This window comes from Pithys albifrons, chromosome Z (genome assembly GCF_047495875.1).
Source record: "Pithys albifrons albifrons isolate INPA30051 chromosome Z, PitAlb_v1, whole genome shotgun sequence".
In the NCBI taxonomy this organism is placed as follows: Eukaryota; Metazoa; Chordata; class Aves; order Passeriformes; family Thamnophilidae; genus Pithys; species Pithys albifrons.
In genome coordinates this window covers 56102977-56117820 of record NC_092497.1, presented here as the reverse complement: position 1 = coordinate 56117820, position 14844 = coordinate 56102977, and the positions used below count along the sequence as shown (strand labels likewise).

The 14844-nt window shown below is 43.7% G+C and overlaps 1 protein-coding gene across 3 annotated transcripts in view; it reads right to left on the bottom strand.

The window, feature by feature from the left end:
* The window catches only part of CHD1 (chromodomain helicase DNA binding protein 1), a 70609-nt gene that overhangs the window by 25574 nt on the left and 30191 nt on the right, over positions 1 to 14844 (bottom strand). For all 3 annotated transcript variants that reach the window (XM_071580933.1, XM_071580931.1, XM_071580932.1), the window contains exons 6-13: positions 10796 to 10945; positions 10219 to 10496; positions 4270 to 4495; positions 3326 to 3426; positions 2907 to 3085; positions 1769 to 1896; positions 1016 to 1232; positions 424 to 513 (exon numbers count right to left, since the gene is read on the bottom strand). In XM_071580933.1, the coding sequence (XP_071437034.1) occupies positions 424 to 513; positions 1016 to 1232; positions 1769 to 1896; positions 2907 to 3085; positions 3326 to 3426; positions 4270 to 4495; positions 10219 to 10496; positions 10796 to 10945 (1369 nt within the window). The remainder of the gene's footprint in view (positions 1 to 423; positions 514 to 1015; positions 1233 to 1768; positions 1897 to 2906; positions 3086 to 3325; positions 3427 to 4269; positions 4496 to 10218; positions 10497 to 10795; positions 10946 to 14844) is intronic.

Sequence of the window (14844 nt, the reverse complement as noted above, 5' to 3'; positions counted from 1 at the left end):
CACATACTACTGTATGCACAGTACCACACAAAACCCATACGGGATTTCATATTTCTGTATCATATTTGGGGATAGTGCTTGAGTTGTTTTTCAGCTCCTTGAGGGCTGTCTGCAAAGAACAGCCTGAAGATGGGAGAAAATCGTTACAGTAATGAGACTCTCAAGCAAACTGGAGAAAATGAAGTGTTACCCACTTCACAAAATGGAAAAAGGCTGAAAGCCTCACCACACATACATGAAGTGCGTAAAAAAGGCACTCCAAGAAAAAAAAATCAAACCCCTAAATAATGCACTGTCATATTTCCAAATGCAAGAATCTGTCAAACTCTCCAGAAATATAATGACCCACAAATGAAATACATGCTGGTTTGAAGACAATTCTATACTGAAGAAGTCATCATCTCCCCACAGAAGTGCACTTACCTTATCCTTCAGCAAAATTTCATATGTTGTTAGAAGTATGTTGAATTTTAATCGTTTGGTCTGTGGATGCATCCATTCATGAGTTCTTATCTACAAAAAGAATCATGTAAACCATAAGCTACAGAAATAAATGATGACAAAACAGAAGGCCAACACACATATATAACATTACACACACATTATCTATCTATCTATCTATCTATCTATCTATCTATCTATCTATCTATCTATCTATCCATACATCCATACATCCATACATCTATCTATCTATCCACACACCCCTGTGTAACATATACAACAATTCTTTACTTTAATGGATAAAATTTCTAATGTTAAGGAAACAAACCAACCACCTTTCAGGAAATAAACTGAGACCATCACAGGCTTTCTTACATACTTATTTTTATTACATTCACCTAAATTCACATAAAAGAAAACAATTCATTTTCAAATGCAAGACTAAATTTTTAATTCTGCTTACTACTAAGCAGAAAGAATCTTAAAGCCACAGGGCTTCAGAGAGTATTTGTTCAGTCCTAATCAAAACAGTGAGTCTTTACAAGACTTTCCAAAGATAAAGAGAGATACTCACCATATTTCTGCTAGTTATATCTCCCAAGTAAACTACAGCATTCATCTGAGGAGCCCAAGTTTGAATCTCTCTCTGCCAAGATGTCAAGGTAGAAAGTGGCACAACCAACAAGAAAGGCCCATACAACTGGTGCTCATGAAACAGGTAGTTCAGGAAAGAAATGGTTTGTATTGTTTTACCCAGACCCATTTCATCTGCAAGAATACAGCTATTCCCTCTGAAAAACAAAACAAAACAATTTAGGGGAGGTTCAGAGAGGGGGAAGGATTGGATAAGAAAAAATAAGTTTATGAGCCTAAGACCCATTGATGCAAGTTTCCAAGATTTTGCAACTATACATATTGAAGAATTTACTTCCATTATTTTTCCATAAAAACTATTTCCAACTCCCCATCCCCTTAAATTAACAAAAAGCTTGCAATTATTCCTCATGAGTATTACATTAAAACTACAATATTGATGTTAACTTTTCAGCCGAGCTTCATTTGGGTTTTCTTTTTTAAAAATACAACTTATCCTATAAGAAACTGAACGCAAAGTAACAACAAATCTTAGCTGGTTTTAGTTGGAAACAGCCACGGAATCATAAGTTTTGGAACCATTCAGAGCAAACCCACTCCCCCCAGATCTCTACTTTGAGCTTACAGCATGAAAGCCTTCACTGTAAAGAAAATAATACAGAGAAATCCATTTCAGTGTTTTACAAATGCTTACAATTTTCAAATAAATAAACTTATTTCAGACTATACTTACTTGCACCACGAGTGAGCAAGCCAATTCAATCCATTTAACTGATAATCCCTTAACTCTAAACTTTCCTGTCCTCCAATGTAAGATGGTTGCTTCTTTAGTGCAACAAAGCGTGGCCTCTGTTTCAGAACCTGTAAAAAGCAAATTGATCATCAGTCCCACTACTGACTGAAGGTACCAAAATGACTTCAAATAACAGTAGGTATCTACGAGACAATCAACTCTAGTTTTTATCCACTGATGGAAATGAGGCCATATAAAAACACCACGTACTTTGCAAGCTGAAATTAGTTTAATTGCTAATCTGTATTTCACAACAGGAGTGACATTAACTCACTCCAAGTTTACTTTTAAAGTAAACTACAATACTAAACAAACTCATCTTTGAGTGCTAGTAAAAATGCAGAGGACTAGTATCCACAAAAAACTACTCTTAGCAGTGCTATTTTCCATACATATTACCATAAATCATTAATGCTATTCTGAAAAGCCTTCCAGAAAAATTCATAATATGTATCTTCTATTTGGATTCATAGAATAATTTCACATTTTTACTGTAGTAACTGATGTGGGAGCTTGAACTTGGCCAACAGGAAGCTGCCACCCAGTTGCTTACTCAATTTCCACCCCAGAGGGCCAGGGGAGAGAACAGAAAAGGCAAAAGTGAGAACAAAACTGTGGGTCAAAACAAGAAGTTTCCTGGGTGAAGAAAAAATGCCCACTCAATGAAAATAAAAACCCACAAACAAACAAACCCCCACAAGTGACAGAAAGTGAGTCACACATTAATTCACCAGCAGACTAATGACCAGCAAGTCTCCAAGTAACAGCCACCCCTTGGTGAGCCCCCCCACTTTTACTGCTGAGTGTTAGATAAAATGGCATTGAGTATCTCTCTGGTCAGCTGCAGGTCAGCTTTACTGCTGTGTTTCCTCCCAGCCTGCTCATGTGGGCATGAAACAAGGCACAGAACAGGCCTTGACACTGCAAGGGCTGCTCAGCAGCTGCCAAAACACTTGTCTGTTACCAACATCATTCAGGTCACAGATCTAGAGCTCAGGCTGTAGAGGTCACTGTGAACTCCACCACAGTCAGACCCGGTATATTTTGTTTATAAATTCATTGTGAATTACAAACTCACCTTGCAATCCTTAAAGGGAGTGGTCTTGGACTGATTTCTGCTGAAATACTCATCAATGCGTGCCTGAAACTTTTTGGCAATGAGAGCTCCATCTTCCCAGCTACACTCTGAGTAAGGCAGGCCCTGCCATTTACAATAGTAGTCTGGATAACCAGCTGCTGATTTCTGATTTGAGTGAGCTGCAGAAATGCACCAGGGAGAGCTGATCAGTGTTTTACTTCTGTACACTATGAAAACATCTATTTTAGGCAATAATACAACAGAAGATGGCTTCACAGTATCACAGCTTTTCTCTTTATCTGAAGGTTTTTTTGGATTAAAAAGTTATTCTAAATTTCTTAACCACACATGCAACATAAGATGAGAACATACAGAATTCTCAACACTGAGAATTTTCTGTCCCCAGGTTTGTAACATACCAATTATTCTCTCCACTATCTGATATTGTTTATGTAGATCATCTGTAAGCTCCTGCTGGCAGTTGTAATATTCCACATCTTCTGGGGAAGCATTTTTCAGCCTGTAAGGGGAATTAATTTACAACATTTAATACACTGCATGTTTCTAAAGCTAAGAAAATTCAGGAACTCTTTAGCTCTGAATGTAAGCATCACAGGAATCTTGCTTAGAAAGCTTTCTTGAAGGGACAAATTCAAAATTCCTACTGCAAAATGTCTGCATCTGGCCTGGGTGCCTCATCATTAATGACTGAGAACACCTATTGTTGAGAGTTAAGTATTCTCCATTAGCTGCATGACTAATAGCACTGCAGTGCTCGAGTCTCTTGACAAGCAGTGCATTTTACAGAGTATTTTCACAGAACAGTGTTCAGGGTGGTTTGCTCTACAAGAATCCATCTTATGATTAGTTGCTAAAAATCCCACCAACATTCATTGATTATATTGAACATACTAATAAAACTGAACACCAAAAAAGTGACTTTAAAAGGCATGGACTTATTCAGCTTTTGTTCTCAGGGATGAACCTCAGGTTGGAAACAAGAATTCTTTAAAGTGATCTGAAATGTTTAACACACCAAGAAAACAATGATACCTGCAGCAATTCCTAAAGAACTCTGATCGAAGTATAATGGAAAAATTAGTAAAAGGTACAGTTTATTATTAATTTTTAAACGTTACCCAATTTGTTAAAACCACATTTATCACATATACACAAATCAGGCTCAGAAAATTATCCCACAGAGATATGTACAAGAGGCTTCAACTTCTAAAGTTTTGGTCTTCCTGTTACAGAGACACTCAAAATTATGTTCTCAAAACCACGTAGGAGGTCTCAGAAACACAAAAGAGCACCTATATTGTTTCAAAATATGCATCATGGAAGTCCACATAAAAATATTCACCATCGTTTTGTTTCTTGATCCTTTTTCTTGTAATTGTCCAGTTTCTTCATTCCTTTAACATTTTGTTGCTTCAGTGTTTCCTCAGTTTCCCAAGTGTTATGGATGTGTGACCAGCCCTTCCATTTAATAAGATACTGTATTTCTCCTGGCTCCTTTGACTTTTCAAACCCAACATTTGGGTCACCATCTGCCTCAACAGCATAGATGGTGGTTGCAGCACCTGTGGCTGAGAAAGAAACCACATCACAAGCCTTGAGTCAGTGTGCATTGCCCCAAGTTAACCAGCCAGAAATGCAGCAGATCTAAAGATACCTTTAGATTAGCATATACTTCATTAGCATCTACACTATTAATGTCATTACTATTATTTGAACAATGGTAATGTCAACACATGCACAAGTATTCTCCCAGGCACTCAGCAGTAGGACAAGGGGGCACGGGCTCAAGCTCTGCCAGGGGAAATTGAAGTTGGAGAGCAGAAAAAAATTCTTTGCAGAGAGAGTGCTCAGGCATTGGAATGGGCTGCCCAGAGAGGGGGTGGATTCCCCACCCCTGGAGGTTTTTAAACTGAGATTGGCCATGGCACTGAGTGCCATGATCTGGTAAAGGGACTGGAATTGGACCAAGGGATGGACTTGATGTTCTCGGAGGTCTTTTCTAACCCAGTCCATTCTATGATTCTATGAAAGAGAATCAAAAAAGCAAGCAAAACTTCTACACCTAGCCTGCATATCTTTCCCCATGACAATTTTATTTGCGTTCCTAGTTTGTAAAGAAGTCAGCAGGGAACACTCCACTAACAGTGTTTGTCATCTTTATATTACTCTGATCTCTGAGCATACAAAAGACATCTGATGTTATGCTTGGTCAGTCCTTAGATGTGGCAAACCTACTAATAGACATACTACAAATCTGTTTCTTCCTAAACATGTTTTGTTAATTTTTTCCACCTCCCTTATCTTGCCAGGGCAGTATGTAAATTAAGTACAGACTGTATTGCAGCTGAAACACACCAGCAGCTGTAAACAGGCTCATTTTTGTGAGAACACCCTGATAAGGAAATGAGCACAGCAACCTGCTGGGGCCAGATAGTCACAGAGAGAGGCAACACCAAAAAGCATCACATGCAGTAACATCATCTCCACAGGAAAAATGTAGGAAGCTTAGTGGCCAAGGCTTAGAACACAGCAGCAACACTGTGTGTTGGAGAGGGATACGCCAGAATATGGGACAGCACTGTAGAAGGAATTTGAGAGGAAGAAGATTACAAGTTCTGAGAGGCACCTTTCAGTACCTAAAGCAAGCCTACAAAAAAGCTGGAGGCATTTTATACATGTTTACATAGTGGGAGGACAAGGAGTAATGGCTTTAAACTGAGGGAGAGCAGATTTAGGTTAGGTTTTAAGGAAGCAATTCTTTACTGTGAAGGTGGTGAAGCATGGATTGCTGCCATGGGTGGCTACATGCTCTTCTGGAGAGACAGCCAAGGTGAGAAGTGGAGGAAAAGCTCTCTACGTTAGAGAGTCTCTTGACTCTGTAGAACTTAAGGTCAGTGACAACAAGGTTGAGAGTCTATGGGTAAGAATTGGTGGGGAAGGCCAACAAGGCCAACATCCTGGTGGAAATCTCCTATAGACTCAAACAGGATGAAGAGGTGGATGAATTCTTCTACAAGCAGCTGGTGAATGTTTCAAAATAATAGAATCATAGAACAGATTGGGTTGGAAAAGACCTCTGAGATCATCAAGTCCAACCCTTGGTCCAACTCCAGTCCCTTTACCAGACCATGGCACTCAGTGCCACGGCCAATCTCAGTTTAAAAACCTCCAGGGATGGGGAATCCACCCCCTCTCTGGGCAGCCCATTCCAATGCCTGAGCACTCTCTCTGCAAAGAAGTTTTTTCTGCTCTCCAACTTCAATTTCCCATGGCAGAGCTTGAGCCCGTGCCCCCTTGTCCTATTGCTGAGTGCCTGGGAGAAGAGACCAACCCACACCTGGCTACAACTCACTTCAGGTACCAGCCCCTTTTCTTGTGGGATGCTTTAACCTGCTGGATGTCTGCAGGGAGATCAGAGGAGGGAGTCTGGGAGGTTCCTGCAATGTGTGGAGGAAACTTTCTGTTGCAGCTGATCCAAGAACCTGTCAGGGGTGGGGCCCCACTAGACCTGCTGTTTACGAACAGGGAAGGGCTGGTGGGACATGTGGTGGTTGGGGCTGTCTGGGGTTCAGTGACCATGAAATGATGGACTTTTCCATCCTCAGTGAAACAAGGCAGGGTATCTGCCTGGGCCTTCCAGAGGACAGACTTCAGCCTATTCAAGAGGTTGAGCCAGAGACCACCTTGGGAAACAGCCCTGAGACAAAATGGTCTAGGAAGGATGGACATACATCAAGAAAGACATCATGAAGGCACAGGAGCAGGCTGGCCCCGTGTCCCAAAAGGTGAGCCACTGGGGAAGACAACTGGCCTGGCTGGACAGGGAGCTTTTATAGGAACTTAGGGAAAAAAAAGGAGAGTTTATCACCTTTGGAAAAAAAGGCAGGCAAAGCACAAAGTGTTTACGAATGTTGACATGTCTTGTAGAAAAATTATTAGAGAGGCAAAAGCACAATTTGAACTTCATCTGGCCATTTCTGTTAAGGATAACAAAACTTGGTTTTATAAATACAATAGCAAAAGCAGGGGCAAGGAAAACCTCGATTGTTTGTTGGATATGGAGGGGAACATAGTTACCAAAGATGAGGAAAAGGCTGAGGTACTTAACACCTTCTTTGCCTCAGTTTTCAACAAGACAAGGACAAGAGGCCTCCTGAGCCAGTAGACAGGGATGGGGAACTGAACAGGCCCCTGTAATCCACGAGGAAGCAGTTAGTGCCCTGCTGAGCTGCTTGGATTCTCAAAAGTCTGTTGGACCAGAGGAGATCCATCCTAGAGTGTTGAGGGATCTGGTGGGGAAACTTGCGAAGCTGCTCTCCATCATTTATCACGGTCCTGGCTCAGCAGGAAGATCTTGGATTACTGGAATTTGGCTAATGGGACACCCAAGGCCCAGAAGGACATCCAAGGGCCAGGAAACTACATGCCTGTCAGCCTGACCTCAGTGCCTGGCAAGGTTATGGAACAGATCACCCTAAGTGCCATCACGTTGCACCTACAAGGACAGACAGGGGATCGGACCCAGCCAGGACGGGTTTAGGAGGGGCAGGTCCTGCCTGACCACCTGGTCTCCTTTTATGACCAGTTGACTTGCCTGGTGGATGAGGGAAAGGCTGTGGATGTGTCTGCCTGACCTTCAGCAAAGCCTTCGACATTGTCTCCCATGGCACAGTCAAGGCAAAGCTGCAGCCCATGGCTTGGACAGGAGGATTCTGTGCTGGGTTAAGAACTGGCTGATGGCTGGGCCCAGAGTGGTGGGGAACAGAGCTGTATCCAACTGTCATCCAGTCACTAATGATATTCCCAGGGATCAGTGTTGGGCCCAGTCCTGTTTAATACCTCCAGTGATGATCTGAATGAGTGGATCAAGTACACCATCATCAAATTTACAGATGAAACCAGACTGAGAGGGAGTGTCAATCTGCTGGAGGGCAGGAAGGCTCTGCTGAGGAACCTGGGCAGGCTGGAGAGATGGGCCAATTCCAGCAGGATAAGGTTTAACAACACCAATTGCCAGGTCCTGCACTTTGACGACAATGATCCCCTGCAGCAGTAAAGACTGGGAACAGAGTGGCTGGAGAGGGGCCAGGCAGAAAGGGACCTGGGGGTTCTGACTGAAACGTGAACATAAGCAGCCTGTGCCCAGGTCGCTAAGAAAGCCAGTGCCATCCTGGCCTGGATCAGGAATAGTGTGGCCAGCAGGATCAGGGAAGTGATTCCTTCCTCTCTGTTGGGCAGGGTGAGGCCACACCTTGAGAGTTGTGCCCAGTTCTAGGCCCCTCAGTTCAGGAAAGAGATTGAGGGGCTGGAGCAGGGCCAGAGAAGAGCAATGAGGCTGGAGAAGGGGCTGGAGCACAAGTGCTGTGGGAAGAGGCTGAGGGAGCTGGGGGTGTTTAGCCTGGAGAAGAGGAGGCTCAGAGGTGACCTCAGCACTGTCTAGAACTCCCTGAAGGGAAGTTCTGGCCAGGTGGGGGTTGGTCTCTTCTCCCAGGAAACCAGCAGCAGCACAAGAGGGCACAGCCTCAAGCTGCCCCAGGGGAGGTTTAGGTTGGACATTACAAAGAAGTTCTTTACAGAAAGAGTGATTGGACATTGGAATGGGCTGCCCAGGGAAATGGTTGAGTCACTGTCCCTGGAGGTGTTTAAGAAGACTGGATGTGGCACTCAGCATCACAGTGTAGTAGGCAGGGTGATATTAGGACAAAAGTTGGACTCAATGATCTCAGAGGTCTTTTCTAACCTAGTTGATTCTGTGATTTTATTCTGCAGTTCTATAATTGGTTTCCCAGAGAGGTTTTTGATTCCTCATGCCTGAAAGTGTTCAAAATGAGTGTCCTAGTTACAGGGGCCAGGACCAGTTCATCATTATGGGGGTCTAACCAAAACTGTGCATTTTACACCATTTATGTAATTTCTGATGGACAGTTAATAATGGATCCTTTGCAGCAGCTGCCCAGGGCACACCTGACCACTCAGGCTACAAGCTGAGTGTTAAAGAAGCCTGTAAGATAGGGGAGGTGTTTCTCTCTTCACATCAATGACTCAGAGTGGTAACTCTCCTCTGGGGAGGCATCGGCACTTCACACCAAGCCTGAGGAGTCATATCTGCTAATGGGCCATCAGGGACTGGCACAATGGGCAGTTCCAAGGACTTAGACCATCAAAGATTCCAAAACTATACCATGACTCACAGCGCAAACCCCCCACTGTGAAACTCCCCCGCCCTAGGGAAGGTACTGGGCATTCCCACCTGAATCTGAGCATACATAATCTTGGGGGTTTGGGACTTCTGGTACTACTCACTGGACCCAGAGGAGAACCAGAACCTCAACAGGACTGCAACTGCCACTCTTGAAAAGACTGCAATCCCCATCCTTATCAACAGGCTTCCTTTCCTTTTACTTTGCACTCAGAGGGATCAAGTGGTGCTCAGCTCAGGGGCCAATGAACACAACTGTTTGTGGCCCAGGGTGCTGGGGTATATATACCTGTTTTTGTGGCTTAAAACCTATTTTTGTCTCTGTCATTGTATTTAATGTAATCTTTTTAGCAAATAGTAGCTCTGATTTGTAATCTCTCTTGGGTTGTGTTCATTTGTCATGATGGTTTACCTTTAAACCAGCACGGTGAGGTTGGATGGGACTTTGAAGAACCTGGTCTAGTGGAAGGTGTCCCTGCCCATGCCAGAGGGGTTGGAACCAATGATCTTTAGGGTCTCTTCCAATCCAAACTGTTCTATTATTCTATGGTTTGAACTTGCAGACAGACACAAAGCAGTACTGCTAGACACTGCATGCCATTAATACTGGAAATATGGCATGGCTACCATTATTCACACACAAGTGCACCACTGAAATTTTAGACATATTCAGTAACCATTCCACACATTGTTCTGTACTTGTAAAGCAGAAACTGAAATCTCAGTGCCAACACCATCCTTCAGTGTTCAGACTATTAGTCAGCTCTCCTATTTAGTCCACTTTCTCCACTCCCCTGCATGTAATTTAGATGATCAAGCATCACTGAACTGTACAAACAGTGGCATAACAATTTGGTGTGCATTTATGTCATACAGAGCTACCTGCCACTGAAGTTCTATTTTCTACTTAGGTACGGATTTTTTTATTTCACTCTGCAAGGAACATCCTTATGAATATGAAAGGCAAAACAATGTGACTTTTTGGTAACTTTAAAATTATTGCTCTTTATAAACCTCACAGGTGACCTATACCTCAGACTTCCTGAGGTTGCATCACAATGCACACCAGGATGAACACTGAAAAAAAAATACCTCCTTTTCGGCCAACTCGACTATCCATAAACTTCTCTATAGTCTCAAACTCATCTTCTTCAGGTTGTGGGACATCTTCTCCACAAACTTCTAGCAAATCATCAGAATCTGTCTTGGTTTCTTCAGCCTCTTTGTAACTGATGTTGACAGTTGCTTGGCGACGAGATCCCCTCTTATCATAATCATCATCGTCATCATCTTCCTCATCATCATCCTCTGACGAATCAATCTGCCTCTTTTTTGGTCCTGCACTCTTTTTCCCACTTTTTGGCTTAATTCTTGAAGACAATAAGGTATGACACAACAATGAAGTTTCAACAGGGAGAGCAATAAAACTGCATTGCTTTCTGAATACACATATGTCACGAATGCGCAGTGACTCCACTTTCAGTTAAAGCAAAGAGGGAAAGGTATTCACAAGGAAACATCAACGTGTTATTATGCTGCGTAACTTTAAAATAAAAGTACTTTTTTTTTTAAATAAGCATTAATGTTTTCAGGCACATGTGTAGCAGTAGTAAATACTCAACTGCTTATTAGAAATAGTACCAGAGTATCCAAATGTCCAGCTTCTTACCTGGTTGGAGGTTTCCGGCTTTTGACTTTGTTTTTTGGCTCATAGTCAGATTCACTCTCTTCACAACTGCTTTTCTCATTATCCTCCTCTGATTCAGAATCTGAACCACTTCCCGACACTGAGCCCGACCCTGACATTTGCCAGTCTTCACTGTGCATATTGAAAGACAAAAAAGTAATTTACATTGTTGTTTTTTAGAACAGTTATTCAACCACAAGGGACCTGCTATAACTACAACATTCTTCACAGAAATAAAAATCTTACAAGAGTTATTTCATTTGATGAGACTGGGCCCCTCAGTTCAGGAAAGAGATTGAGGGGCTGAAGTGGGGCCAGAGAAGAGCAACGAGGCTGGAGAAGGGACTGGAGCACAAGTGCTGTGGGGAGAGGCTGAGGGAGCTGGGGGTGTTCAGCCTCGAGAAGAGAAGGCTCAGAGGTGACCTCAGCACTGTCTGGAACTCCCTGAAGGGAAGTTCTGGCCAGGTGGGGGTTGGTCTCTTCTCCCAGGCACTCAGCAATAGGACAAGGGGGCACGATGGGCTCAAGCTCTGTCACGGGAAATTGAAGTTGGAGATCAGAAAAAACTTCTTTGCAGAGAGAGTGCTCAGGCATTGGAATGGGCTGCCCAGAGAGGGGGTGAATTCCCCATCCCTGGAGGTTTTTAAACTGAGATTGGCCGTGGCACTGAGTGCCATGATCTGCTAAAGGGACTGGAGTTGGACCAAGGGATGGACTTGATGATCTTGGAGGTCTTTTCCAATCCAATCCATTCTATGATTCTACAACAGAAAATCGTCACCAATGAATACTAGATAAGTAAAATCTGCCCAATTGCATTGAAAGGAGTTGGACTAAGTTTTCTGTTATCAAGGAGATTTAAAATGTAAAGTAACAACAAAAATATGGATTTCAATTTAAATTTCAGCAGAACAAAATGACATTAAGAAAACAACGTACTTAAGAAGTCTAACTGGAAGGATACATTTACACATATTCAGACTATAAAGTCATTTAATATTATATTCTCAAGAGTCCCACACTGCCTTATGGTCCCTGTGGCCCACATAAGAAAATCAGCAACTTTGGTACCAGAATCAAAAAGTAAGAGGCAGATTTGAGAAACATTCAGAAAAACCTGAATTGCAGGGAATGGCTCTGGCTCCCAAAACTCCCACATCAGTTTCAGAGCCAGACAAGGTACTATCAGTAAGACACTTGTGACTGAGCAGCAGGACCTCCTTGTTTCTGCTTAACTGAGATCTTATACTTTGTGACATGAAAGATGATGAACAGCATTTTGATTCAAAGTCTGACTTTATACAGGCAAATTTAATCTCAATAGCTTAATGAACAAGAAAAAGCAACATATACTGAGATACTGATAAGTCTTCATACTAAGGTCAGGTTTAGGTCCACCTGATAAGGGTGGTAGAAGCAGTAGCAATGCTCATCAGAATTGTAATATTACCAAGAAATCAAGTATTTTGATCCCTCCTCTCTCTCTTATCTTTCAAGACATTGTCTCCTGGAGAAAATTGTATTCCCATTGTTCCAGTTATACAAAATACATGTCTGTTGTACAGATGACACATGGCCTGTGATACAGAACATCTTAATAAACAGAATGGTTTGGGTTGGAAGGGACCTTAAAGATCATCAATTCCAACCCCAATGTGGCACCCACAACTTCTCTGTGTAACCTGTTCCAGTGTCTCACCATGCTCACAGCAAAGAATTTCTTCCTAATATCTAATCTGAATCCACCCTCCTTCAGCTTAAGGTGATTTCCTCCTTGTCCTATTACTCTATGCCCTTGTGAGAAGACCCTCTTCAGCTCTCTTACAGCCCTCCTTCAGGTAATGGAAGGTGCTACAGGGCATGCCCAGAGACTTCCTCTTCTCCTGGCAAAACAGCCCCAACTCTCTCAGCCTGTCTTCTTTGCAGAGGTGTTCCAGCCCACTCATCACCTTGGTGGCCTCCTCTGCATGTGCTACAGCAGGCTCACGTTCTTCTTCTGTTGGGGTCCGCAGAACTGGAGGCAACAGTCCAGGTGGGGTTTCACAGGAGCAAAGCAGAGGGACAGAATCACCTCCTTTGACCTGCTGCCCACAGTGCACAGGACACAGTTGCTGTTCTGGGCTGCCAGTGCACCTGATGACTCATAAGGAGCTTTCCCTCCACCAGCTCTGCCAAGTGTTTGTCTGCAGGGCTGCTCTCAATCCATTCTCTGCCCAGTCTGTATTAGTGCTTGGGATTGCCACAATCCAGGTGCAGGACCTTGCACTTGTTGAACTTCATGAAGGTGGCACAGGCCCACCTCTCAGGCCTGTCCAGTTCCCTCTGAATGGTATCCCTTCCCTCCAGCTTTGAGTTGTTGGCAAACTCGAGCAGAGTGCATTAAATCCCACTATCCACTTTGAAAACACAGATGATAAAAGGTGCCAGTCCCAGTACTGACCCCTGAGGAACACCAGACTGCTTTTCACTTGGACACAGATATGTTGACCCAACAATTTGAGTGTGATCGTCCATCCAATTTTTATCCACCAAATGGTCCAGTTGTTAAATCCACTTCTCTCCAGTTCACAGAGAAGGATGTAATGCAGGACAGTGCCAAATGCTTTCCACAAGTCCAGGTACATGACATCTGTTGCACTTCCCTCATCCACCAGAGCTCTAACTCCAGTTGTAGAAAGCCACCAGACTTGACAGGTGCGATTTGCCTTTAGTGAAGCCTCGCTGGCTGTCACCAGTCTCCTTATTTCCCACATGCCTTAACATAATCTCTAGGAGGACCTGCACCATGATCTTGCCAGGCACTGAGCTGAGACTTGCCCAGCCTGCAGTTCCCTGGGTCTTCCTTCTTTCCCTTTGTTAAAAATGAGATTTATGCTTAGTCACTTCCTCCACCAGTACCCCCAGGACTCAATGGTGTATCTTGCCAGGTCCCACGGACTTATGCACCCTCAGGTTCCTCAACTGGCTCAGACTTGATCTTCTCCTACAGCATGTGATTCTTCATTCTCCCAGTCCCTGTTTCTGCCTTCTGCAACTTGGGCAGTGTGGCTACAGCACTTGCTAGTGAAGACTTAGTCAAGGAAGTAATTGAGAACCTCAGCCTTCTCTCTGTCCTGCATAATTAGGTCTCACATATCCTCCCTGAGAGGGTCCACATTTCCCCTAGTCTGTTTTTTTATCCCTGATGTCCCTAGAGAAGCTTTTTTTTTAACCCTTGATATCCCTGGTCAAATTTTCTTCTGCCAGTCCTCAAGCTTTCTGCATCAGATCCCTGCCTGTTCTGACAATTTCAATGTGTTCATCCCAGACTACCTTTCCCTACTTCCACCCTTTGTAAGCCATCTGTGTTTAAGTTTGTCCAGGAGATCCTTCTTTATTCATGCAAGCCTCCTGGTGCTTTTCCCTGATTTTCTCATTACAGGGTGCCTTAGCCTTGAGCCTGGAGAAGGCAATCCTTAAGTATCATTTAGCTCTCCTGGGTCCCTCTTCCCTCCAGGGCTGTTCCCTGGCACTTTACCATGGAAACCTTGAAGAGAGCAAAACCTGCATTCCTGAAGTCCAGTGAGCCTGCTGCCCATCTTCCCTGCTGCCCTGAGGATCTTGAATTCCACCATTTTATGGTCACTGCAGTTCAAGCTGCCCTTGAGCTTCACATTCCCCACCAACCTCTCCTGGTTGGTGAGAGGCCCAGCATAGCACCTCTCCTTGTTGGCTCCTCCAGCACTTGGAGAAGGAAGGTGTCATCAATGCATTCTGGGAGCTCCATGAACTGTTTGTGCCCTTCTGTGTACCTTCCAACAGGGATCAGGATGGCTGAAGTTCCCATGAGGACCAGAATTTGTGAAAGTGAGGCTGTTGATGGCTTCACTGGCTTGGTCTTTCTGGTCAGGTGGCCTGTACAGACCTTCACTGTAATGTCACCTGGCCCTGCCCTCCCTTTGATCCTGATCCATAAGCTCAGTCATCCATCCCCAGGTGGAGCTCCATGCACTGCATCCAGTAATTGATACAGAGGGCAACAGCACCTCCTT